The sequence below is a fragment of the Anopheles moucheti genome, chromosome 2 (assembly GCF_943734755.1).
Source record: "Anopheles moucheti chromosome 2, idAnoMoucSN_F20_07, whole genome shotgun sequence".
Classification (NCBI taxonomy): domain Eukaryota; kingdom Metazoa; phylum Arthropoda; class Insecta; order Diptera; family Culicidae; genus Anopheles; species Anopheles moucheti.
The window spans coordinates 65931524-65956507 of record NC_069140.1 but is presented as its reverse complement, the minus strand read 5'-3'; the positions used below and the strand labels follow the sequence as shown (position 1 = coordinate 65956507).

General features: G+C 44.1%; 2 protein-coding genes and 1 pseudogene across 2 annotated transcripts; 2 read left to right on the top strand and 1 right to left on the bottom strand.

Moving 5' to 3' along the window:
* Positions 1 to 1771: 1771 nt before the first annotated feature.
* Positions 1772 to 2968, top strand: LOC128297639 (uncharacterized; annotated as a pseudogene).
* Positions 2969 to 10734: 7766 nt separating this feature from the next.
* LOC128297628 (uncharacterized) lies at positions 10735 to 12279 on the bottom strand. Its single transcript, XM_053033312.1, has 3 exons — positions 12145 to 12279; positions 11140 to 11666; positions 10735 to 11068 (listed from the first exon to the last, which is right to left on the bottom strand). The coding sequence occupies exons 1-3, from the start codon at positions 12277 to 12279 to the stop codon at positions 10735 to 10737; spliced, it is 996 nt and encodes a 331-aa protein (XP_052889272.1).
* A 9965-nt stretch (positions 12280 to 22244) lies between these two features.
* Positions 22245 to 23391, top strand: LOC128310666 (uncharacterized). Its single transcript, XM_053047363.1, has 3 exons — positions 22245 to 22369; positions 22852 to 23049; positions 23241 to 23391. The coding sequence occupies exons 1-3, from the start codon at positions 22245 to 22247 to the stop codon at positions 23389 to 23391; spliced, it is 474 nt and encodes a 157-aa protein (XP_052903323.1).
* Positions 23392 to 24984: the final 1593 nt, after the last annotated feature.

Here is a 24984-nt window from a genome sequence, read left to right as displayed (position 1 = left end):
AGCAACAGTGTTCGCCGAAAACGGCATAAAGTGCAATAGTTCCAACAGTAGCAGCAGCAGCAACAGTGTTCGCCGAAACGGCCTAAAAGTACAATAGTTCCGGAAGTAAAGTGCAATAGTTCCGGCAGTAGCAGCAGCAGCAACAGTGTTCGCCGAAAGCGGCCTAAAGTGCAACAGTTCCTGCGGCGGCAGAAACAGCAGCAGCAGAAACAGTGTTTGCCAATAACGGCCTAAAATTGCAGTGAAGTGAAGTGCAATAGTTCCGGCAGCAGAAGTAGCAGAAACAGTGTTTGCCAATAACGGCCTAAAAGTGCAACAGTTCCGGCGGCGGCAGCAACAGCAGCGGTAGCAGCAACAGCATCAGCGGCGGCAGAAGCGGCAGCAGCAGCGGCGGTAGCGGCAACAGCAACAGTAGCAGCGTCGGCTGTGACAACGACGCAAACGAGAAGCAACCTCCCGAGAAATAAACCGTGAGTAAAATGGCAACTTCAAAGGATAAAATCACCAAAGTCGAACAGGAAGTAGGGAATGAGTTATCCGATTTGAGAGGAGAAATTGAGCGTTTAAAAAACGATTACAAAGATTTAATGGAAAGGCACGAGGAATCGAAAAGGGAAGCGCAGGAGAAACAAGCTAAGCTGACCGCGCAGCTAACGGAACGAGAGGCAGAATCTAAAAAGCTTAGAAGAGAAAGATCATCGAAGCGTGATATGCAGGACGGAAATGCTGTAGTTCCAACCGCATCGACAAGCAACTCCGGCTCGGTTTCCGAAATGCTCGTGAAGGGGATGGTAGACGCTTTGAATGAGCGCTCTAAGAGGGACTCCTTAATGGAGCTTCCTGAATTTAATGGGGATTTTAAGAAATGGAATCATTTCAAATCCGTTTTTAGCAAAACGAGTGAGGAAGCAAATTTTTCGGATTTAGAAAATCTAAATCGTTTGAATAAAGCTCTAAAAGGAGAAGCTATGCAATGCGTAAGTGGATTAATGCTCGAAGCGCTTAATGTAGATCTAATTGTACAGCGACATGAACAAGAATTTGGCTCGCCAGATTTAATTTATAACGCTCTGTTACATGAGTTACTGGCGGTGAAAAACCCGTCCATGCAGAAACCTAAACATTCATGCACGCACTAAACAATATTATAATTAACATGAATGCTATCGGTCAACCCGAATATTTACACGACCAACGTCTCTTAAAGGACTTGGCCAATAGTTGGCCAGCAAATTTGAAAGAACCATGGACCAAGGTAAGAACAGTGGAATATCATGGCTTAAGCCCGATGAAGAGTTTGCTATCATGTTGGCTGCCGACGATGCCAATAATGTGATAAGTTCACAAACGTGTCAACAAAATCAGCAACTGGCTAACCGTAATTTTAGACCTCAACCACGCCCACAATTTAATTCGAATCCATATTCGAATTTGTCCACTTTGTGATCAAAACCATAGAACGCCAGAATGCTATCAATTTAAAAGCATGCCGATTGAAGGAAGGTGGGAAACAGTTAGGCGTATGGGTATATGCACTAACTGTTGCAACCAAACTAATCACGTTGCACAAAACTGCCTCTCGCCTCCTCAGTGTCGGCAATACGGATACCGAAGAAGGCATCATAACTTATTACATAGGGCGAATCCCACCGTGCTAAGACAGGTTGAGAACGTCAACACTCATCATTGTTCCGATTTACGTGAATTATTTTTTCAAATAATACCAGTAACGCTTCAGCATAACGAGCAGGAAGTTCATACGTTCGCCTTCATGGATACTGGATTATCCGTGAGCCTGATACATCGGGATCTGAAGGAGGAGTTACAAGTGAAAGGATCCCTCCGACCATTTTCTCTAGCGTGGATTAACGGCTCAATTCAGGATTAGCCTGTTAGTCAAACCGTTTCCATTTCTATAAAAAATCAGGTTGGAAAATTTATAAACCTTGATGGCCTTAGAACAGTTGAGTCTATGGTATTGCCAAAACAAACAGTTAACGCGATTGAACTGAAAAGAAAGTACCAGTATTTGAGAGGAATTGACTTGCCGAATTATCGTGATGGTACTCCGAAGATACTAATCGGATTACCGCATGCGCACCTAAAGGCTGGCCGCTCAGGCGGACCTATAGCTATTCAAACCCACTTGGGATGGGTGTTATTAGGGGCAAATGGTTTGCATACTAAGCCAGCTAAATTATTTTTTATAATAGTATCGAAGAAGAAGCAGGCAGATGTAGAGGCTAAGCAAAAGAAGGCAGATGAAGAGATAAAAGGGAAACAGGAAGAGGAGAAAGTAGCTGAAGAAAATGTAGAATAAGAAGGTAAGAGAGAACGAGAGGAAGAAGAAGCTAAGAAAAGACAAGAAGAGGAAGAAGCTGGAGAAAAGATAAGAGTTGAAGCAGAGGTCAAGAAGAAAAGGGCAGAAGAGGAAGCTAGTAAGAAGCAGAGAGAAGAAAAAACCATGGCAAACATTATGAAAGATTACTTGTCAACGGAAGAATTTGGTGTCAAATTAGACTGCGCCTTACCAAAGCCCAAGGATGAAGAAAGAGCGAAGCAGATCATGAAGGAAACTCTTAGAAAAAAGGAAAGGGGTTACGAAATAGGGCTACTGTGGAAGACGGAAGATATAAATTTGCCCGAAAGCTATGGCCAAGCTTTGAAACGACTACAAAGTAAGGAAAGAAAGCTGGCACAAGATGAAATATTAAAAAAATGGTACCACGAGGAGATAGCCGCATACTGCAAAAAGGGATATGCGCGTGCTGTCGATACGTGTGAACTAAAAAGAAATGAGAATAATCCCAAGGTTAATTATATTCCGCACTTTGCTGTAGTGAACTATAATAAACCTGTACCTAAACCGAGATTAGTATTTGATGCGGCTGCAAAGAATAAGGGTATATCGCTGAATTCACAGTTTTTATCTGGGCCAGACGCAGTAGCATCACTATTCGGCATTTAAATTCGATTTAGAGAGGGACGAATTGGTATCTCAGGTGACATCAAAGAAATGTTTTACGAAGTGGAAATTCAAAAGGAAGATCTTTGTGCGCAACGCTTCCTTTACAGGAGCGAACCACACACAAAACCAAGAGTCTATGAAATGCAAGTCATGGCGTTTGGAGCAACGTGCTCTCCGGCATGCGCTCAATATGTGAAAAATGAAAACGCTGCACATTTTCAAGACCAGTACCCCGCAGCAGTGGTTGCCATAACGCACAACCACTACGTGGACGACTATCTCGACAGTTTCGACAATATAGATGCTGCAGTAACAAGAACCAAACAGGTAATCGAAATACATGATAGAGCCAATTTCTTCATAAGAAATTTCATATCAAACTCAAAAATAGTATTGGATAGTCTACCACCAGATAGGGTGAGTGAAAGAATCTTGATGAAAGTTTGCGGGAAAGATGTTACTTACGATAAAATGCTCGCTCAATGGTGGGACAGAGAAACGGATGTGTTACGGAAGTACGTGCTGAAGGGATTGAACGTATTAGGAACCGAAATTACTTTCAAACATGATCTATGATTTCAAAATTTATGATCCGCTAGGACTTTTAGAAATTATTTACAATATAATTATTTTAAATTACTTAGAAATCATAGAATCAAAAATTTTAATGCAGTATTTTTGGAAAGAAGGGATTGATTGGGATGCCAGATTGTCAATTGATATAGTAAAACGATGGCAAGAATTGGTGGAGAGGATGAACTCCGTAAAGCATATCGCCATACCGCGTTGCTATTCAAACGCAATCGGAGCGGTGAAAAGAGAGCTTCACATTTTCGTGGACGCCTCGGAAAAAGCCTTCGCATCTGTAACTTATATGCGAACAATTCATCAGCAGGGAATAGATGTAGGACTAGTAGCAGCAAAGTCGCGAATTGCGCCCACTAAACCGTTATCCATACCCCGCCTTGCAAGCAGCGGTATTGGGAGCTGAACTGGCAGAAACAATTGTAAAAGAAATGAGAATAGAAGTGGATGAAGTATGCTATTGGACAGATTCGAAAACGGTCCTGGCGTGGATAAGTTCAGAACCAAGGAACTACAAGCAATTCGTTGCATTGAGGGTAGGAGAAATCCTCAGTAGGACAAGTACGAAAGAATGGCGTTGGATAGGAACAAAGGACAACTCGGCGGATGAGGCAACTAGGGTACTGAAGGGGCGCTCAATTTGATTTGCAGGGCCTTGATTTTTAAAGGCGCTTTGCATAAACAATGAAATTATTGAAGCGACAATCATGGAAGAAATTCGTCCACTTCACACGCTTAATACGGTGAACCAGATAGACTGGGGGGGCGATTAGCGTAAAATTGACGTCAAACTGGTTGATACTACGACGAGCACTTGCTATATGCCTGAAATATTTCGATTGCCTAAAGGCTAAATCCACAAAAGGCTCGTTTTTAAAGGTTATCACCAAAACTGAATTGGATAAAACAGAGCATCTGTTAATAAGAAAAGCGCAGTGGGAGGAGTTCAGCGAAGAGATGACCGTCCTGACAGTAGGACATCCATTAAGCAGCAGCAGCGCGTTAAAATATCTGTGTCCCGTTTTGGACGATAGAAAAATACTGAGAGCCGAAAGTCAACTAACATTCGTACAATTTTTGAGAGAAGACACCAAGAGAACGATTATATTTCCGAAGCATACTTACATTACCTGCTAGTAATACACTATTACTACGAAAAATATTTCTACAAAAAGACAGAGACAGTTATAGCTGCGATCAGACAGCGCTTCTGGATTATAGATTTGCGAGCAGCGCTCAAAAGGGTAGTAACAAATTGTCAGAAATACAAGAACGAAATGGCTAAGCCACAGCCGGCTATAATGGCACCGTTGCCTGCGTGTAGAACGACACTGTTCGTAAAACTGTTCACTCACGCAGGAGCCGATTACTTTGGGCCGCTCACCGTGTCGATAGGACAAAGATCCGAAAAAAGGTGGTGCGCGCTGTTTACTTGCCTGACTACCAAAGCAGTGCATCTGGAGTTAGCAAACGACCTAAGTGCGAATTAATTTATTATTTGCCTTAGAGGAATGCAACACAGGCGCGGAAAGATTGCCCACCTATATTGCGACACGAATTTTGTAGGGGCTTTTCGTGAAATAAAAAGGTTGCAAGAGAAATGCGCCACGGAAGACTTTCACTTTAATCCTCCGGCGGCCTCGCATTTTGGAGGGTCGTGGGACTCCTCCCTCTATGCAAGGAGCCATACCCAGAGGCAGTTCTAAGAAGCGCTTTAACTGAAATCGAATTCATGATAAACAATAGACCTTTCACGCACATACCGCTAGATCACGAGGACGATGAGGCTCTTACACCCAATCACTTCCTAATTGGATGTTCAGGAGAAGCGAAACCAACCCAGATTGAGATATCGAAAGCCGAAACATTAAAATCATATTGGAAGAAAGACCAATGGGTTGCTCAAAAATACTGGTCTATTTGGATAAAGGAATATCTGCCTCGATTAGTAACGCGCGAGAAATGGTTACCGTTAGAAACAAAAGTGGCAACACTGATCGCGCACGAATAATCCAAACAGGTACTTAGGGGAGAACGTAAACAATGCGATGTTTACGCAGCAGTGGATTCAATACTTGAAACCTTCCTTAAGGTCAACGAGCTAGGAACAGGGATGGCGGATTATAAGACGAAGGAAACTATATACAGGAGTAAGCGAAAATAATCGGGGCATTATTCGGCGGTTCCGCGATAGAAAGCCCAACAAACAATTCGATCTGGTTCGAGGCTCGAACAGGTCCGGTTCGAGCGTCGTTCGAGCCATTGTTCGAGCTCGCAAGGAAGACGCGTTCGAGCCTTTTCGATGAAAATCGAGCGGGACGTTTTACGAAAGCGCCATCTATTGTGCATTGCAGTAAACAATATTTAGGACAAGATTTATAGATGCAAAATATTTGTAAAAATAATATTAATTTTATTATTTGATGCTACCTACAACCTAGTAGTATCTTAAGCATTTGATCTGCTCTTATTAAATTGTTCGCTGCTCCATATATTGTGGTATTAATCTCCGCTGTAGATATATTGTGGTATTGTATCGTTTGAATCCGCTTTCCGATCACCCTTCTTTGAACCATTATGGCGCACAGCTGAAGAAAACAACAAAACCATCGTTGCGCGTTGTCTGGAAAAATATGTCCTTAATTAATGGGCAAGTTGTAACGAATGTTGATATCACTCACCGTATCCAGTGTTTGGCCGCGTCGCAATGTCCTTCCAACACATTCGTCATATAATTGTTAAGATGAAGATGAAGTTATAAGATGAAGAGCAGGTCGAATATTGAGGATATTGTACACCAAACCAGTCGCACGGCTTCTTTTGGATTCCATTTTGCACCTAGCATGGGAAGATCCAAACAGAGCGCTGTTTTCAAAACAACAATGTTGGCACGAATATTGTACGACATGCACACGTTATTTACTTACCAGAGTATTCAGAAACACCACAGATTGAATATATTAACACAATGAAAGATTGTTGCACAGATTTAACTAAAAGGATTACTTTTAGCAGAGGAGATGCTCTTTAATCACAGGTCAGGCTTTGTTTACATTTCTATTTCATTCAATCTGTCAAAGCGGTAATCACCGCAGACAAAATGCAAACAAGCCATGGAAAAAGATGAAGAAGAACAATAGATCGCACCACTTCGATCTATTCGTGCGGGAGGAAATCAAAGACGCAAACCTTTGACGCACATTTAGCCAAGATTCGGAACCAATCTTGCTGATTTAGCTGCGCGCAGAACCAAACGACGCTTGATTCGACCAAAAAGGCTCGGACAACGCTTAAAAATTTCGTCAAATTGTTTGTTGGGAGGCAGCTTAATTTTGGCTTGTTACGTATCGACGTAGTATTAGAAAGGAATGATTTTAGGTTGCATAATAAAATAAATTGCAACCTAAAATCATTCCTTTCTAATAATATGTCGATAAGTAACAGTTACAGCCAGTTAAAAAACTCACGTTGGTTCGCGCACTAGGAAAGGAAGAGTACGACATAATTCCGTCAGCTATTTTTGTAACACCTCTACGAGGAATTACGGGAGAGAGGATGTCGCTGACCGGAATTATGTCCTGTCCTCCTGTTTACTGTGTCCAAGAACTGTGTCCTTATGAGAGAGTAGCTTATCACCGAGTGTTGCGACAAGCAACAGCGTTCTTTCAATAACGTAAAACACTAATGCACTAATGCTTTTTACTTCGGGCGTGCTCGGCTCGATCGGTTGCTCCGCTCGAAGTGGCGCCCTCTACAGCCAAACGGTCGATACCAGTTGTCACATTTGAATCGACCGTTGAATAATATTCAACACCGAGAGATAAGCTTACGCGAAAAGGTTAATACAAGGAGAGAAACCCCAACTGACATTTTATAGCAGAATTGAGGCGTTTTTCGAGCGTTCGGTGCCTTAAAGTGGCGACTTAAACGTGCCTTAAACCGCAGACGTTTAAGGCACGTTTATACCAGTTCGACGCTTGCTTTCATGCAGTTCTTCTAGCGCTACCATTGTCATCCAAGCTGTCAAAAGCCAAAGGCGCAAACAAAAAAATTAAAAATCAAAAGGGCCGTTGTTGTGACGTTTTATATTGTTGGAATTAAAGCACTGCGGAATTAGAACACTGCCCCTATATGTATACAATGTTAAATTTCGCATCTTCGTGGGTGGGGAAAAGTTCGGGGGTGGGTACGTGGGTACGACTGCAAGAACAATCACTGTTTTTTCCGAGAAATCTGGGAACCTACAATGCTCGTTTTTGTCATAGTGGAAATAGAATATCACACAATTGTCCGTAGCGGTACTGGTAGCACAACTGGTAGCGATTGTGTGACACCATAAGGCGCTCTCCGGCATAATCGGTCCGTTCTGCCAGGGTTTAGTTCTTCCTCCTTATCCTCTTCCCTTGGTCCAGAGTAGTTCGGCATAGTCCATAGGCCATCGTCAGTCCAGGTTGGCATTGTCCACCGATGTGTTCGTACCTTCTTTTCCTCCTTCCCAACCAAACCCAGTATCGCGCGCAGAAGCTGAAATAAAAACGTAAAGGTATGTAAAATATTGATATTGTACAACTTGAAAGTGATTTTTAACTTACTCTCATTCGCTTGCAGGAAAAAATGTCTCGGGAATCGGTATCTAAGGCACCGGATTGCTCGCTTCTTGCGTTGGCGGCTCGGTTTCCACAGTTAACAATTAAAAGCTCTCCACCAGTATCTACTGTTAAAGCTTCCCAGCAAACAACATCACCATCGACAGCTAAAACAGATGAGCTAAAACAGATAAAAGCATATCCCAAAGTTACAAAAACCGAAAAAATATACCGACCAACACCTTTAGTTAAAAATCCATGCAGTAACAACCAGCATCGAACATCTTCAAGGTTACCTGTATATAGTATAACACCATCCAGCATCGCTTCAGCACCACCGACAGCTTGCCTTCCTGAGAATGTAGGAATAACAGGGAATCAATTACGTTTAAAACCAGGAAAACTTTATCGGCCAATACTTACAACATCATATAAAGTCGCATCCTGCAGTACAGCATCATCAACTGTCGTTGCTGCAACACCGGACCCAGTTCCAGTGCGTTCTGAGCAAGGAAAAGACACGGCAGACCAACTAGCTGTGATGAATAAATCGTTGATGCTTCTTTGGGCCGAGATGAAGAATTTGACGGATTATAGAAGCCATCGACCCAATGGAACAGCTGTAATGGAAGAAGAACAGCACTCGTCATCATTTCTGCCTTTCATTACGTCTGAAGAAGAATTAACGTGTTTTGAAGATCAGCTCCATGAAAAAACTTATTTTCTAAAAATTCATAAAACTCTTGTCGATAGGTTGGAATCGGAAACAGATGTGAAGAGCCGAATGCATAGCGCGTTTCAAATACTATTTGATAAAAAATTTGTTGTGCAGTGCAGCTGGCGAGGCGGGGGAAAATCTGGTCCGAAAATAAGATTAGATGAAAAAGGGAATGTTTTGCGACTATTTAAGGCCATAGGTGAGGATGTCGGGTTTGTAGTAGGTGAGGAAGATGTAAAAAAATTCTTCGTAACAAAACTTAACAATGCGCAAAGCAGCGCAAATAATTTTAAAGGAGTGATTAAAAGCTCTAGTAAGTGTTATCACAAACGTGAAAAAAATGTTAATAAATAAATAAAAAATTGTTAATGATTCATTATGTGCATTATGACTATTCCTCAACTTGCATTCCTAGTTTATAAATCACAATTGCTTTGACTACTCAAAATACAATTATGATTTGAATTTACTAACTTATCTGGTATACGGTCCTTTCTGGATATAATCTATGAACTACTCACGGTCAAGCACGATCGTCTCGCATTTCGGTCTTGCTGGAGTTAGCTAAAAAGAGTACAATTTATGCATCAGTAAAAATTATCACTAACATTATTGAAATCACTTACTCGGACCGCAGTGTATGCAAAAGAGGGAAAAAAACTGTTGATTTGGGTTGAACAGATGGATGAACGGCAACAAGTTTGCATCTGATGTCTGCTATATCCACTTCTACGTTTTGTGTCGTAACATCATCTGGTATTTTATATATAAGGATATCCGAAGAAGAAAACATTGACTCCGGATCATCCTCGCTGAAAAGAAATGAAAATAAATCCAAATTGTAATCATATTGTTTACCCACTATCGTAAAATTGTCATTTGTTTGAACGACATTCAAAAATTTGACAACCCCGTTACCCTTTGTCAAAAACCATTCGTCTCTAGGCAATGGACGTAGATGAAAATCGGATGCCAAAAAAATGCCTTTCCCATTTGTGGTCAAACGTGGATAGTGACGATTCGTACTATCACTTGCCATCCCCAATGCAGACCGTTCTTCTGAACGTGCTGCAGCTTGCACCCCACACCGAAAGCCCGATCGAATCGACCGTTTAATCACCTGCAGGTGGTTTTCGAAACAATACGTAGAAAAACCGTCTAGCGGTCCGTATTTAAAAACGTCCTTAGCAATGTGCTGGAGATTATGGACGTTGCTGGTGAGGTTCTCACGGCCATAAATCTCCCCATACTGCTGAACAAAGCTGTTCAAAAAATCAGCTGCACGATCTCAATGTCTTTGATGAAACGTGGAAGAAAATATAGTCACTGCACAAAAATAAAGCAAAAAGTGACTATATGCCTCCACGCTTAAAAACTCTTCCATCAGCACTACACTGGCGTAATGAAGATATGATCGAAATTCCGAACCCTTCCAAAAACGTATCACATTTAACCCTCTAAGTTTACGATTAATCTCAGAGGGCAGTTGTACGTTGGTAAGGAATTTCGATATCCACATTTTTGCTGCAGAGGACAAAGGAGCGAAATTGGAATACTTATTTTCCACTAAGTATAATAGGTGGCGACGGGTCACTCCCAGATCGCATGTATGCAGACGATCGCTCGTTGGCACGTTCTCGATCATGTCGAAACCCAGCAAGTCTTCTAAGGGCGAGCGCCATAGTTGATGATGACCCGGACATTCCCACGCTCGAAATCCTGCATCCGTCCGTAGGGGAGCACCAACCGTGTCGAAAATCATTCGGTGAGCATGATATTCGCCGACACACGTACACCTCATACAGCCGTGATATCCATTATAGTTGGTTGTTGCTGCAAATCCCAATGAGTTAGCTTGTTAATGAACTGTAAATGTTTTAAATGTTGTTTGTATCATACAGACCTTTAATGAACGCTCGTGCTGGAGAATCGGCAACAATAGCGCGAAGCTTCAATTGCACAACTTTATCGCAGAGCTGCAATCCTCTCTGTTGAATCGCATTCAGCTCTTCTACCAACGGCCTCAAAAAGACTTGCAGGCTGGTTGGTTTTTCCGGTCCGCAAAACATCGAAATCATCATGATTGGGGCTTGGGGGAGCTCTACCACTTTCATTAGGATGGGCCACAGCTGTGTTGGTGCACCTTTATGAAGGGGAAGCCCGTCAGTGGACAAAATGATGGTTAGTTGGTCCGTTGGAGGAACAGTTGACCTAAAATATAATATAATGGACACATGATTAGGAATACATTATTGCTGAACATATTACAAATATTTACTTACTGGAAGTAGCTGTTGAGCTTATTCTCAATTCCTTTGTACCAAAACTCTCCCCCTTCAACGGTTCGTATCTCCTGGCTGATGGTGGTTGATGTTTTTAACAGCGTACGTGAATCCTTGGGAAGCGGAAGGTCGGTCCATTGTCTGAAAATAGCCAAAATTTCATTAATTGATGAACGTGGTTGGTTATGTACGACTGCCCAATCTTTTAAGCAATCGCTAATATTGCGGTGGTTTCTACAGTTATGAGCAGTCGTACATTCGCCAACAACATCTTCATTGTCGCTATCAGAGGAAAGGTTACTCGCGTAATCGTCCTCTTCGACAATTTCTAAACTACTATCTAAACTAATATTCCCACCACCTTCTTGATCTACGCTATAACTATCATCTAAGTCATCTAAAACTGCATCCCCATGAACACCACCACCAGAAAGATTAAAACTAATTTCGCTTGTGACGGCCGGGTTTGCAGGCTGCGACGAATCTTCTATCTCCTGGGGTTGATTGGCTCCCTGCGACGTTGAATCTGTAAAACGGATTGAGTTTATTAGTAATCCTTTATTGCAATATAATGATATTAACAAAACTTAACGGCTAATCGTAACAAGGTTTCTGTTCTGCTAAACCTTAGCAATAACAAGCACACGCAACAGTACAAACATGACCCGATGTTTTCACATTAACGCCCATCGTTCAGTCACTTTTTTATTTCGGTGAGAGTGGGCAATTTATATATTTCATCGTGCGCAAATAATCTTCCGAACGCACGAATCGTATCGAACCGTACTTTCACACAAAATGTTCTGCCGGCAAACACCGCTAGGATGCTCAAGCCGGCCAGCCGGCCGTTACCTGGGGATCTCCGGGTGTAATTTCACAACACATACGAAGGCAAAGAAGGAGAATTCTTTCACTATTTCGTCACTGCACTGGATTTCACACACTGTATTACACCAAACAATCCTAAGTGTCCAATTTAGCTTAATAATTAAGCAAAAACTTATCGCTATGTTGAGGCACCATCCGGCTCGTTCCCGGCACTTCTGCTTCTTCGCGATGGTGCTCGGAAAATAACTCCTTCAGCTTCTTGTTGGCCCGATTCGTCAATTTGCGGCTTCTCTTCAACGGCAGCGAAGACATTTCGATAGATTTAATCGCTTTTCTTTGCTGGTAAAATTTCAAACACACGACCGAAATCAGTTGAAAAATGAAATTGTGACAGTAGCGCCGATAGAAAATGTAAACATAGATGAAGCGTCTCATGGTTGCCAAGTCGCTACACGGAGGATTACACACACAAGCACATTTCACGTTTCGAAAAGCAGTTGGTCACGCATACACATACAGTTTCGAGCGATTCGAGTATGGCTCGAGCAGAGTCGAGCATTTTTTTCTTCAATTATAGCGTTTATTTTAGACCAGTTGTCAATTGGGACAGGAGATTCAGATTTATCGCTCTCGCGTCGCTTCCCAACTGACAACTGGTCTAAAATAAACGCTATAATTGAAGAAAAAAATGCTCGACTCTGCTCGAGCCATACTCGAATCGCTCGAAACTGTATGTGTATGCTGTATGTGTATGCGTGTCATTCGACACTTGTCCTGTCATCTGCGATAGTCGGCTCTATTTCTGCTCCTGTTATCTTACGTGTTTTAACTGTTTCCTGTGATTTCTTTTTGCTGGCGATTGGTTCGAAATCAAAGTACCTGCTTCAAAGTTGCTGTTAAGCCTGTTTTACCAAAGTGTTAACTAGTCCGTCACCTCACAGTTTCACTTTTCCGTTGCCAGTTCAACGCATCATACTACGGCCATTCGGCTCATACGGAATTGTTTAACAATGGAGTCGGTCTGTTGTTTGTGTGCTAATCCCTTGGATTCAACCGATAACGTGATCTTCTGCTGCTATTGTGAAGCGTCTTTTCACTTCAAATGTATCAAGGTTCCTTCCGCGCTACTAAGTGAGGTGAACAGCCGCATCGACTTGCACTGGAGTTGCACCGGTTGCACCGCCGTACTAAAAAATCCACGGTCTAGAGCGGTCAAAGAAGCTGGTCTGCAGGTCGGTTTCCAGGCGGCACTTTCTGCTGCAATAGACTCGATGAAGACCATTATCTTGGAACCCTTAAAAGCCGAATTACGCGCCAGTATCGCATCGCATCATATTAGTCCTGTAAGCAGCAGGATTGCGCCATTGGATGGCTCAGCTGTTCCTGCTCGCAAAAGACGCAAATTGTATGCTGACGTAGCTTCCACCAACACTTCAAACATCATCACATCTGACGCTGCCTTCACTTACACATTCGCTCCTGCTCCACAAAAACATCCCGTGGCCGCGAATAGTGTTCCAGTTGTTATCACCGGCACCAATACTGATGTCTCCCCAACGTTAACCGTCATTTCTCGCACCGATCACTGCTGGATTCATCTGTCGGGCTTACCGAACACGACCACCGCGGAATTAGTGTCGTCCTATGTCAAACGACGACTGGCCACGGATGATGTGCTAGCTTTCTGTTTACTTAAAAAAGGCGTTGATCCCGTATCACAACGATCGCTCTCCTTCAAAGTGCGTATCCCTGCTTGTTTGCGTGACACAGCGTTTATTCCGCACACTTGGACTAGCGGCCTAAGGATCAGAATGTTTACAAACTTCGTTCCTTCACAACCACAAAGTAATTTTCATCAAACTATCAACCAGCTGTTGAGCCCTATTCGTGGTTCACCTCATCAAGCTTCACAAACACATACGCCGCACGTCGATAGTCCTAATGTCACACTCACATTAGGAGCCCCACCGACATTCATCTCTGCTCCCGTTCCTGCCGTTAAGCCTCTTGACAACGCATCGTCCCGGCAGTCGACCCTGGAGAGATTTTTTCAAGCCAAAGATTCAGCCAACAGCGCCACATCAATTTCACCGAGATGCACTCATTAGGCTTCCATTACCATTGCACGCCCCGCAAAACATACAACCATACAGTACATACAAAAACACTTTTATGAAAAATGATAAATTGTAATACTCCTCCTCAAATTATACAATGGGTATAAGCATTTCTAAGAAATAGAACCCTGTGTAATGTACAATGTTCTATGTTACTGGTGTCATGTCTCTGATTGCTCGCACGTTTTTTTTCGTAGCGCATAACGCGTGCACTCGCGAGCACACTTCCGGGGTGTGGTAGGTCGGGTAAGTTACCGAAATCATTCGTTTTGCTTCGATGGTGAAATATGATCATCCAGGCGATCGTTGAGCATTCTGGAAGTAATTACCCCTTACTGGAACGTTGGAGACATTATTGCCTTACCTTGGGTAGGGGGACTTTCAATGCTCTTGAAATGAAACTTAGTCGAATATTTTTGTTGGATAAACTACAGTACCGACACTAGATCGATAACCGTCTGAGCGTATGATCGTCCGGATCTCTCTCCGACCGTGACTGTAACTGTCCATTGCTGAATGTTACTGTTCGTCACCGTCCGTTGCTGACTGCTCCATGTATCGGCTACATCGCTTTATTTATACCATTTCTGATGGGTACTTTTTGCTTAACCTATTTACAAAAGTTATTTTGCTCATTGTGTTATAGTCGAGAAGTTAATAATTTGTTTTCCGGTGTTATTGGTATCGACCGATTTATAGGATCATATTTCAATTATGGGTTTATCATTGTATTGTCCCCAGTTAAACAAATTGCTGTGTAGCTAGCTTTCTTGCGCAACTATTCCATTTGCATGCGGTTGCGTTTTTAGCATTTCGTTGTCTCCAATTAATTATTGTTATGATTTACTGACTGATTGCTGCGTTTGAATAAGCTGTGTCGCCTATGGTGCACTGACCGATCGAGGTGCAATCGATTACTTTGTTGGCTGAAAGAATTGTCTTTTTGTAAAATGTGTCTAGCTGTTTCCTGTTTACGTTTTTACCAAATGTGTCTTCTTGATTTATGTTTGCGTATACCATTTTCTATCCAGAATGGTGCAATGCTTCGAGCTAATGAAATATATGCGGTTTTGCTGTTAGCTGTTTAGCAGATATGCTACACCTGGAAATGGATTGCACCAAGGAGATGTTACGTCACCCACGCTTTTCAACCTATACACCAAAGACATACATAAAACGATAATAGAAACACATCCACACAACCATATATTACAGTATGCGGCAGTGGTGTGCTGTCATTTGAAGAGTACGGACGTGGAAACGACGCGCTGTGTTGTGGCTGTATAATTGTGTGTGAAAACCACTAAAAAGGCGAGAAAGCGTTATGTTCTGGTGTGAAAGACAGTTTCCTGACGAAATAGGGAAAACTGCTTGAAAATTGGTCATTATTCGCGCGATATAATGGAAGTGGACTTTTCTCCATACATTTTGTATGGAGACCTTTTGGTGGGGAGACCTTTCGTAGGGGCACAAATAAACCCCGTTAAAAGTGCGTAGAAACATTCAACTAAGCCATTTCCTTCGACCCACAGTGCCTTACGGTGGATTTAATCTTAAACAAGTGCGTAAATTGCTAGAGCAAAAGTGCGCAACAATCGGCAAAGGGGTGTGTCGCAGCGTGTGGCTGTGCGAAACCGAGTGTCAACACTCGCGTGACGTCACACCGACGGCCGACGTCACGAGGCAATCGGCAGCGTGGACAGCATCCTGCAAGTTTCCAGCCATCAGCCCCACCTCTCTTGTAATCCGGCGGAGCCATTCCAGGTGGCGCCATCTACATCTGAGGAAGTCGCAACTTGGAAGTTCCCCCTAACGAGGGAGAACCTCTCTCACTGCCTTCGGCCACCACGGTCCCGCGGCTAAGGCGAGCAGGATGGAGGTTAGAAGCTTGCGGTCGAGATTGAGCTCGATGGATGAGAAGACGACGCCACCGACACGGCTCTCCACGATCCTCGAGCCGAAGGTGCCGTTGCCGCGTGCGGTATCGAGGCTTGGTCATGGTGAACGCCTTGCGTAAGGAGATGGAGCTCCTACGTCGGCGGATGGAGACTGCCGCAAAGAACGCACAGCAGGAGTTGCAAACTGCGTGTGACAATGCAAAGTATCGAGAGGCGATTGCCCGGGAAGATGCATCCCAACAGCCTGCCGAGCTGCAGCGCGAGCGTCAGAGCCTGCAGGACCTGTTGGCGGAAACGCTCGGTTGCGGAGGCAATCAGCAGCAGCAACGGCAGCAACAGCAGCAGCCAATAGGCGAAAGGCAACGGGATTTAGTAGCGTCGGTTGCCACGCCTTGGCAGAGATGGTGCGCCGAAAGCCGCGAAACCGTCGGCTGGCCGAACGGCATCAACAACAACAAGTGCGCCCACAGCAGCATCATCAGCAGCAACAACGGCCGCAGCACCACCAGCAGCCCGGTCAGTGCCCAATGTTGCCGCAGCAGCCGAGCAACGAGAAACGTCGTAAAGCCAAAAACCGACCGGATGAAATCGTGGTGGTGCCGTCTCCAGGAAGCAACGTTCGGGCTATGTACGAGGCGGTTCGTACAAGCCCGATACTGCAGGAGCACCAGCAGCAGATCGATGTGGGCAAGCGAACGCCGAAAGACAACCTGCGGCTGCCGTTGGACCGGAACGTAGACAACGCGGAACTTTGCGCAAAGGTGCAGGAGGCGCTCGGAACCAAGGGTACGGCCAAGGTCGTCACCGAGATGATGGAGATCATCGTCTCAAACATCGACCAGATGGCAGAGGAGGACGACATCTGCAAAGCTATGCAGACGCAGTTGGAGAAGCCGAAAGTGGCCGCCACTATCGCGATGTGGGAGCGCCGGGATGGCACAAAGCGTGCCAGAGTGCGTCTGCCGCCTGCCGATGCTGAATACCTGGTCGAAAAGCGGTATATGCTGAGCTACACGTCGTGTACGATACGTGCTGCTCCGACGCCATCACAGGACATAAAGCGATGCTCCCGGTGCCTTGAACGCGGACACATACACATGGCGACCGCGTGTCGTGGAACGTATCGCTCCTGCCTGTGCATCCGATGCGATGCCAGCGATCATAAGGCGGCCGCATCTTCGAACGACATTAAGTGTCTGCTGTGTGGTGGAGGTCACCGAATCGCGGCAGGCCATTGTGGTGCGCAACGTTCTTCGCAATGACGGAAATATTGCAGATAAACGTGAACAGGTGCAGAAGTGCGCAGGATGGGCCCATAGGATGATTCCTGACCTGCACCAGTGAGTGGGACGGCGCCATGGAGAGGGGGACTTCCACCACTTATAGATTCTCACGGGACACGGATTGTTCCATGAGTATCTACATGTCCGTGGTTTTGCGCCCACCCCAGAGTGTCCTCGGTGCCCAGTGCAAGTTGCAACAGCAGCAGCGTCCGCAGCAGATTCAGCAGCGGACGAATCATCATGGACAGCGTTTGGCTGGGCAGCACCAGCAACAGTGGCAGTTGAAGGGCCAGCTGTTGAACAAGCAAAGCCAGCAACAGCCACGAACGGCATCGACGGTAAAGAAGTCGCGCAAGCGACCGAACACCATTGAGGTGATTCCGGCGGAAGGTGTGAGTTATCTGGAAATGTACAAGGCAATTCGTACATTCGTATTCACCTCGATGGCGTGCAGGAGAAAATTGGCGTGGGCAAACGTACGCCAAAGGACACACTGCGGCTGCCGCTCAGTCGAGATGTGGATAGCGCCGAGTTGTGCCAACGTATCCGGGTGGCAATAGGCGACAAGGGAGCGTTCGCACGGATATGGCAGAGGTGCTCTTGACCAGCATTGACTCTCTGGCGAGCGAGGAGCTGCTGCGTAAGGCGGTGTTGGCGGCCTAGGGCAAGGAACATTCCGAGGCCTCCAATGACATGTGGGAGTGGCGAGACGGCACGAAGCGTGCCCAACCAGCAATTGGACCACACCCATCCATTTTTTATTCGGATCTCTCGTTCTGGCCTACATGCGACGCGAGATAAAAAATCGAACACACACGTGATACACACGCAAAATCACGGTACGCGATCCACGCCCTCCATCGCGCGTATACGGATATCGCAACGCACCAACACATTCAAAGCGACCGACCGACAACGCGTGTGTCGACAGGTACCTGTGTACTGTGCTCGCGTCTGCCGATTTAGAGTCGCGTTTTGTCTTTGCAGCTTACGCGCCTATGTACGCATAGGCGAACACATTCAAAGCGACCGACCGACAACGCGTGTGTCGACAGGTGCCTGTGTACTGTGCTCGCGTCTGCAGACTTAGAGTCAAATTTTGTCCTTGCAGCTCACGCGCCTTGCAGCTCAGCATATTCGACTCGAAGCCCACATATTCAACCTCTCATTTAAAGCGTCTAACTGACTGGCGTGTGTGGATTTCTGCATTTAATCGTACTTAAATTATTATTTATTTATAAACCTTCGGTTGTAAAGTATTGGCAACACTTTAACTAAACAATTGGAACACTTTTTCCTAGGATATTTGAAGGACAAGCGCACAAATTCAATGATCAAAACTAGGTATAATTTGATACATTCGAAGACATTGCTTTGTGGCGATCGGTAACACACGGGAGTATTTAACAATAGCAGGAAAAGTTTAAGTGTTAGATACATACATTGTTCTACAAAGTGATTAAGAATAAGAAATGTAGTTTTTCTATACATATCAGTGGTGATTTTTCCACAATTTTTACATATTTTTAAGAATAACTAGAAAAGTAGCAGAGATAGACAAAAATGATGTTCTACAAAAATGTAAAGAATAAAATAATACATCTTTTTATGGTGTTTGAAAAGTTCTAAAACTTATACCAAAATTTTTTTTTCATTATTTTTCAATGCAAAAATGATTTCAAAATGCCTTAAATTTTATGTTTTATTTAAAAACAGCCAATCGCCAAGCCATTTGAATGTTTTTCAAAATTGCAATGACAAAAATCCTTCCCGTTAGGCTTTGTTTATAAACCGTTAGCAACGCACGTGAGCCAAGCTACTCGCGCGACCCTGAAGGATGTACCTATTGCTGCTGCTCGACCGACTTAATCCAATATTCTCTTTCATTACAGTACTATCGCCACGCAAATAGTATGGGGAAAAAGAATATCATTCTCTGATAACGGCTCTCACGAGAGATCCAGAGAGTGGTGCTAGTTCCCCCACCCCCCTTTTTTTGCATAGAATCATATTTTTGCTACGATCCGGCGTAGGTCCACACGCTGCAAAAGCCGCCGGGCGACTGAAGCGGGCGTGGTTACGCGCCGCTTTATATACCATCGCGGTGAGAGTGTGTGCGTGAAGGTCCCTAAAGTCTTCCTGTCGGTTGTCTATTCGACGTCGCATAGACATATATACGACTATGAGAACAAAAGAACTGCGACCAAGAAGCTCCGCCTTTGCATAACTGGGTATATACGACTATGAGAACAAAAGAACTGCGACCAAGAAGCTCCGCCTTTGCATAACTGGGTGCCCGCGTTCGTCTGCCTCGGACGGATGCGGAACATCTGCCTGCTCAAATGGACACGATTTACACCGACTTTCAGGGCGCTTTTGATCGGGTCTGTCACTCGCTACTGCTTGCTAAACTGGCTAAACTAGGGTTCTCTCCAAGCATCATTCTCTGGATCTCCTCGTACCTATCTGATCGCACCTGCAGTGTGAAGATCAAAGCGGTGTCGTCGTTTAATTGTGCATGTACATCCGGCGTTCCCCAGGGTAGTGTCTTAAGTCCCCTTCTATTCCTTTTGTTTGTTAACGATGTTTCTTCCATCCTTTTCCATCCTCAAAATTTTCCTACCCATTCACTGTGCCTCTGACTACTCCTCTCTTCAATCATTGGTACTCTCTCTCTTTCCTCCTGGTGTATTTCTAACTTCCTTCTTCTTTGTGTTGATAAATGTTGTGTTGTCTCGTTTTCTCGTTCTCCTCTGCCCTGGAGGTTCAATTATGCTATCAATGGGTGTCCGATTAAGCGAGTTGACTCTGTTCGTGATTTGGGAGTAATTCTTGACTCGAAGCATCTCTTTGACGAACATATCTCGAACATGGTTAGCTCGGCCTACAAATCCCTTGGGCTTATTAATCGCATTTCCTTTGATTTCACTGACCCGCTTAGTTTCCGTTCTTTGTACTGTGGTTTGGTCCGTCCGATATTGGAGTACGCCAGTGTTGTATGGAGTCCCTCTGGAGTTGTGGCTACTGCTCGAGTTGAAAGGGTGCAAAAACTCTTCACGCGCATTGCTATTAGGCGCCTCCTTGGCTGCTCCAATGCTGATCTACCATCCTATTCAACTCGGTGTGAGCTCCTAAAGCTTCCTTCGCTGGAATCCAGACGTTGTCTTCCCAACAAACAATTCGACGATTTTTTTAACGTTGTCCGAGCCTTTTTGGTCGAATCAAGCGTCGTTTGGTTCTGCGCGCAGCTAAATCAGCAAGATTGGTTCCGAATCTTGGCTAAATTTGCGTCAAAGGTTTGCGTCTTTGATTTCCTCCCGCATGAAAAGATCGAATTGGTGCGATCTATTGCTCTTCTTCATCTTTTTCCATGGCTTGGTTGCATTTTGTCTGCGGTGATTACCGCTTTGACAGATTGAATGAAATAGAAATGTAAACAAAGCCTGACCTGTGATCAAACAACATCTACTCTGCTTAAAGTTGCCCTTTTAGTTAAATCTGTGCAACAATCTTTCATTGGTGTTAATATATTCAATCTGTGGTGTTTCTGAATACTCTGGTAAGTAAATAATGTGTGCATGTCGTACAATACTTGTGCCAATGATGTTTCTTGGAGAACAGTGTTCTGTTTGGATCTTCCCATGCTAGGTGCAAAATGGAAACCAAAAGAAGCCGTGCGACTGGTTCGGTGTACAATATCCGTAATATTAGATTCATCTTCATCGTAACAATTATATGACGAATGTATTGGAAGGACATTGCTACGCTGCCAGAAACAAGATACGGTGGGTGATATCAACATTTGTTACAACTTGCCCATTAATTAAGGACATATTTTTCCAGACAACGCGCAACGATGGTTTTGTTGTTTTCTTCAGCTGTGCGCCATTATGGTTCAAGTGCATTATGGTTCAAAGAAGGGTGACCGGATAGCGGATTCAAAAGATACAATACCACATATATCTACATCGGAGATTAATACCACAATATGTGGAGCAGCGAATAATTTAATAATAGCAGACCAAATGCTAAAGATACTTTTATGTTGTAGGTAGCATCATATAATAAAATAAATATTATTTTTACAAATATTTTGCATCTATAAATCTTTTCCTAAATATTGTTTACTGCAGTGCACAATAGATGGCGCTTTCGTAAAACGTCCCGCTCGATTTTCATCGAAAAGGCTCGAACGCGTCTTCCTTGCGAGCTCGAACAATGGCTCGAACGACGCTCGAACCGGACCTGTTCGAGCCTCGAACCAGTTCGAATTGTTTGTTGGGTTGGTCAAGGAGCTTTTATTGCAGGTTTACTCCTTGGGGTTACCGATGCGCCATCCCTCCTTTCTATCATCCCTCTTTATGTTCCCACCCGGTCCCTTCGTCCCCGCCCTCCACTAATTGTTACAGCGCGCCGTACGCTATTTGGCTATAATGGCAGTTCAATGTTCTTTCCACCCATTTTGACTATGGCATCTCCCTGTCTTCATTTCGCTCTCGTATGTTATCCTCTGTTTCTTATTAGATATCTTCCTGTTTTCTTTTCGCTTTCTCTTTGCCTTCCCACTCTATTTACTCTGTTTTGTGATTTGTCCATTTCCTCTTCTATTTGTTTCCTTCTTTTTTGTCTTTCCGGTTTAGTTGTACTCGCTGGTTCCTGCAGTTTTCTTAATTTGTTCTTTCGTTGTAGGGTTTAGTTTAGGACCAATTTAGATCTAAGTTTTTTTATACCATTGTACAGCCCGCGAGGCAAACAATTTTGATTAATAAATAATAATAATAATAATAATAATAACTGCTTTTCGAAGCGTGAAATTTGCTTGTGTGTGTAATCCTCCGTGTAGCGACTTGGTAACCATGATGACGCTTCATCTATGTTTACATTTTCTATCGGCGTACTGTCACAATTTCATCTTTCAACTGATTTCGGTCGTGTGTTTGAAATTTTACCAGCAAAGAAAAGCGATTAAATCTATCGAAATGTCTTCGCTGCCGTTGAAGAGAAGCCGCAAATTGACGAATCGGGCCAACAAGAAGCTGAAGGAGTTATTTTCCGAGCACCATCGCGAAGAAGCAGAAGTGCCGGGAACGAGCCGGATGGTGCCTCAACATAGCGATAAGTTTTTGCTTAATTATTAAGCTAAATTGGACACTTAGGATTGTTTGGTGTAATACAGTGTGTGAAATCCAGTGCAGTGACGAAATAGTGAAAGAATTTTCCTTCTTTGCCTTCGTATGTGTTGTGAAATTACACCCGGAGATCCCCAGGTAACGGCCGGCTGGCCGGCTTGAGCATCCTAGCGGTGTTTGCCATACGGCAGAACATTTTGTGTGAAAGTACGGTTCGATACGATTCGTGCGTTCGGAAGATTACTTGCGCACGATGAAATCTATGAATTGCCCACTCTCACCGAAATAAAAAAGTGACTGAACGATGGGCGTTAATGTGAAAACATCGGGTCATGTTTGTACTGTTGCGTGTGCTTGTTAATGCTAAGGTTTAGCAGAACAGAAACCTTGTTACGATTAGCCGTTAAGTTTTGTTAATATCATTATATTGCAATAAAGGATTACTAATAAACTCAATCCGTTTTACAGATTCAACGTCGCAGGGAGCCAATCAACCCCAGGAGATAGAAGATTCGTCGCAGCCTGCAAACCCGGCCGTCACAAGCGAAATTAGTTTTAATCTTTCTGGTGGTGGTGTTCATGGGGATGCAGTTTTAGATGACTTAAATGATAGTTATAGCGTAGATCAAGAAGGTGGTGGGAATATTAGTTTAGATAGTAGTTTAGAAATTGTCGAAGAGGAAATTGTCGATTACGCGAGTAACCTTTCTTCTGATAGCGACAATGAAGATGTTGTTGGCGAATGTACGACTGCTCATAACTGTAGAAACCACCGCAATATTAGCGATTGCTTAAAAGATTGGGCAACATGCATAACCAACCACGTTCATCAATTAATGAAATTTTGGCTATTTTCAGACAATGGACCGACCTTCCGCTTCCCAAGGATTCACGTACGCTGTTAAAAACATCAACCACCATCAACCAGGAGATACGAACCGTTGAAGGGGGAGAGTTTTGGTACAAAGGAATTGAGAATAAGCTCAACAGCTACTAAGTAAGCCAGTAAGTAAATATTTGTAATATGTTCAGCAATACAGTGTTTGCCGGTCCTGATCGTCGTTGCTGCAAGCACTACCGTCATCGTGTCTTTTAATTCCGTCATTCTTGCACCATCAGTCAAACCAATATGTCAACAGCGCAATGCCAGTTGGCGCAACTGTCAAATTGGTAGATTGTTTACAACGTTTCTCCCGAGCTTTTATTCAGTTAAACGTACTGTAGCATTGTACCTCGTATTTTGCTGTTAATAGTAATGTTACTTTTGTAACAAACGAAAGACCCATTTTGAAGTTTTCACTGATTTATTTCTCCAACCGGATAGCAAGTAAGAAACAAATATAAATAGACAAACTCAAAATAGTGGTCGAACGCGTCTTTCCTTTTTAGCTTTCTTTACGCTACTACTCCTGCAGTCTCCATGTTCAGCCGTGGCCCTAGCTCTCCCCTCCGTTTATACTGTCTGTTGGAACTTGACAACTGTCATTTTGAAATGTTTCATTTTATGGCTAGCAGCGTCAACACCCCCACCCGTAACGTCCCTCGTTCGCAACGATGGACTTACAGTATTTCCATAGCTGCTAAGTGTATAACTGCTCGCCTCAAGATTTTTCCATTCGCTAGTCTCACATCCACCTGTCTTACTCGATTGTCTTTTCCCCGTATTCTTTTTTCAACTCTACCTCTCAACCATTCATTTCGATTCCTACCCTCGACAACGAACACTAAATCACCAACCTTCAACTCTTTCTTATCCTCATACCATTTACTCCTCTGGTTTATGGACGACAAGTACTCTTTTGTCCATCGCTCCCACATCCTATCAGCTAAATGCTGCGAGCGTTTGAACTGGTTCCTCAATCCTTCAGCTAGATTATAACTTTCGCAAACCGCAGTACACGACCCAGGTGCCCTCAAGAATTGGTTAGGAGTAAGCGCTTTTGGTTCTAATGAATCTTCTGCCAGATAGGTTAACGGTCGAGAGTTAATCATTTCACACGCTTCAGCCAACGTTGTAACAAGGATTTCGTCTGTCAGTGGCCGGTTGCCATCCAGCACCCGCATCGCTTCTTTCACCGACCGAACCATCCTCTCCCACACGCCGCCCATGTGTGGAGTTCCAGGTGGGGTGAAGTGCCATGATGTTGACGCCGAGATGACCTTCTCTGCACACTCGTAGAAGATCCGTTTAATACGTTGTAGCTCGCTGTCAGCACCTCGAAAACACGTCGCGTTGTCGGAATAGATGTCGTCTGCCTTCCCGAACTTACTTTCGAACCGTCTAATCGCCATCATGCAGGATTGGGTTGATAGACTGTGGACGACTTCCAGGTGTACCGCCCTTACGGTCAAACAAGTGAACACAGCTACCCATCGCTTCTCCTTGCGCCGCCCAACGGTGACCTCTAATGGACCGAGATAATCGACCCCGACTGCGCTGAATGGACGAAGGTTTGGTGTTGTTCTCTCAATAGGTAGCGGCGCCATTCTTGGTGTAAAAGGTTTGCACTTGTAGACTTTACACCAAGTGCATTGACGACGTATCTCTTTGATCGCTGCTCGAAGTTTCGGGATTTTAAAATGTTGCCGC

Bases quoted from the DNA above. Each gene is read 5' to 3' on its own strand.
- LOC128297628 (XM_053033312.1), bottom strand. From the start codon at position 12,279: ATGTCTTCGCTGCCGTTGAAGAGAAGCCGCAAATTGACGAATCGGGCC. The intron at 11,667-12,144 runs GATAAGTTTTTG...ATCCGTTTTACA, and splicing joins GGATGGTGCCTCAACATAGC to GATTCAACGTCGCAGGGAGC. The intron at 11,069-11,139 runs GTAAGTAAATAT...ATTATATTTTAG, and splicing joins AAGCTCAACAGCTACTTCCA to GTCAACTGTTCCTCCAACGG.
- LOC128310666 (XM_053047363.1), top strand. From the start codon at position 22,245: ATGTCTTCGCTGCCGTTGAAGAGAAGCCGCAAATTGACGAATCGGGCC. The intron at 22,370-22,851 runs TCAACATAGCGA...AATAAACTCAAT, and splicing joins GGAACGAGCCGGATGGTGCC to CCGTTTTACAGATTCAACGT. The intron at 23,050-23,240 runs TAGTAGTTTAGA...TAATGAAATTTT, and splicing joins GGTGGGAATATTAGTTTAGA to GGCTATTTTCAGACAATGGA.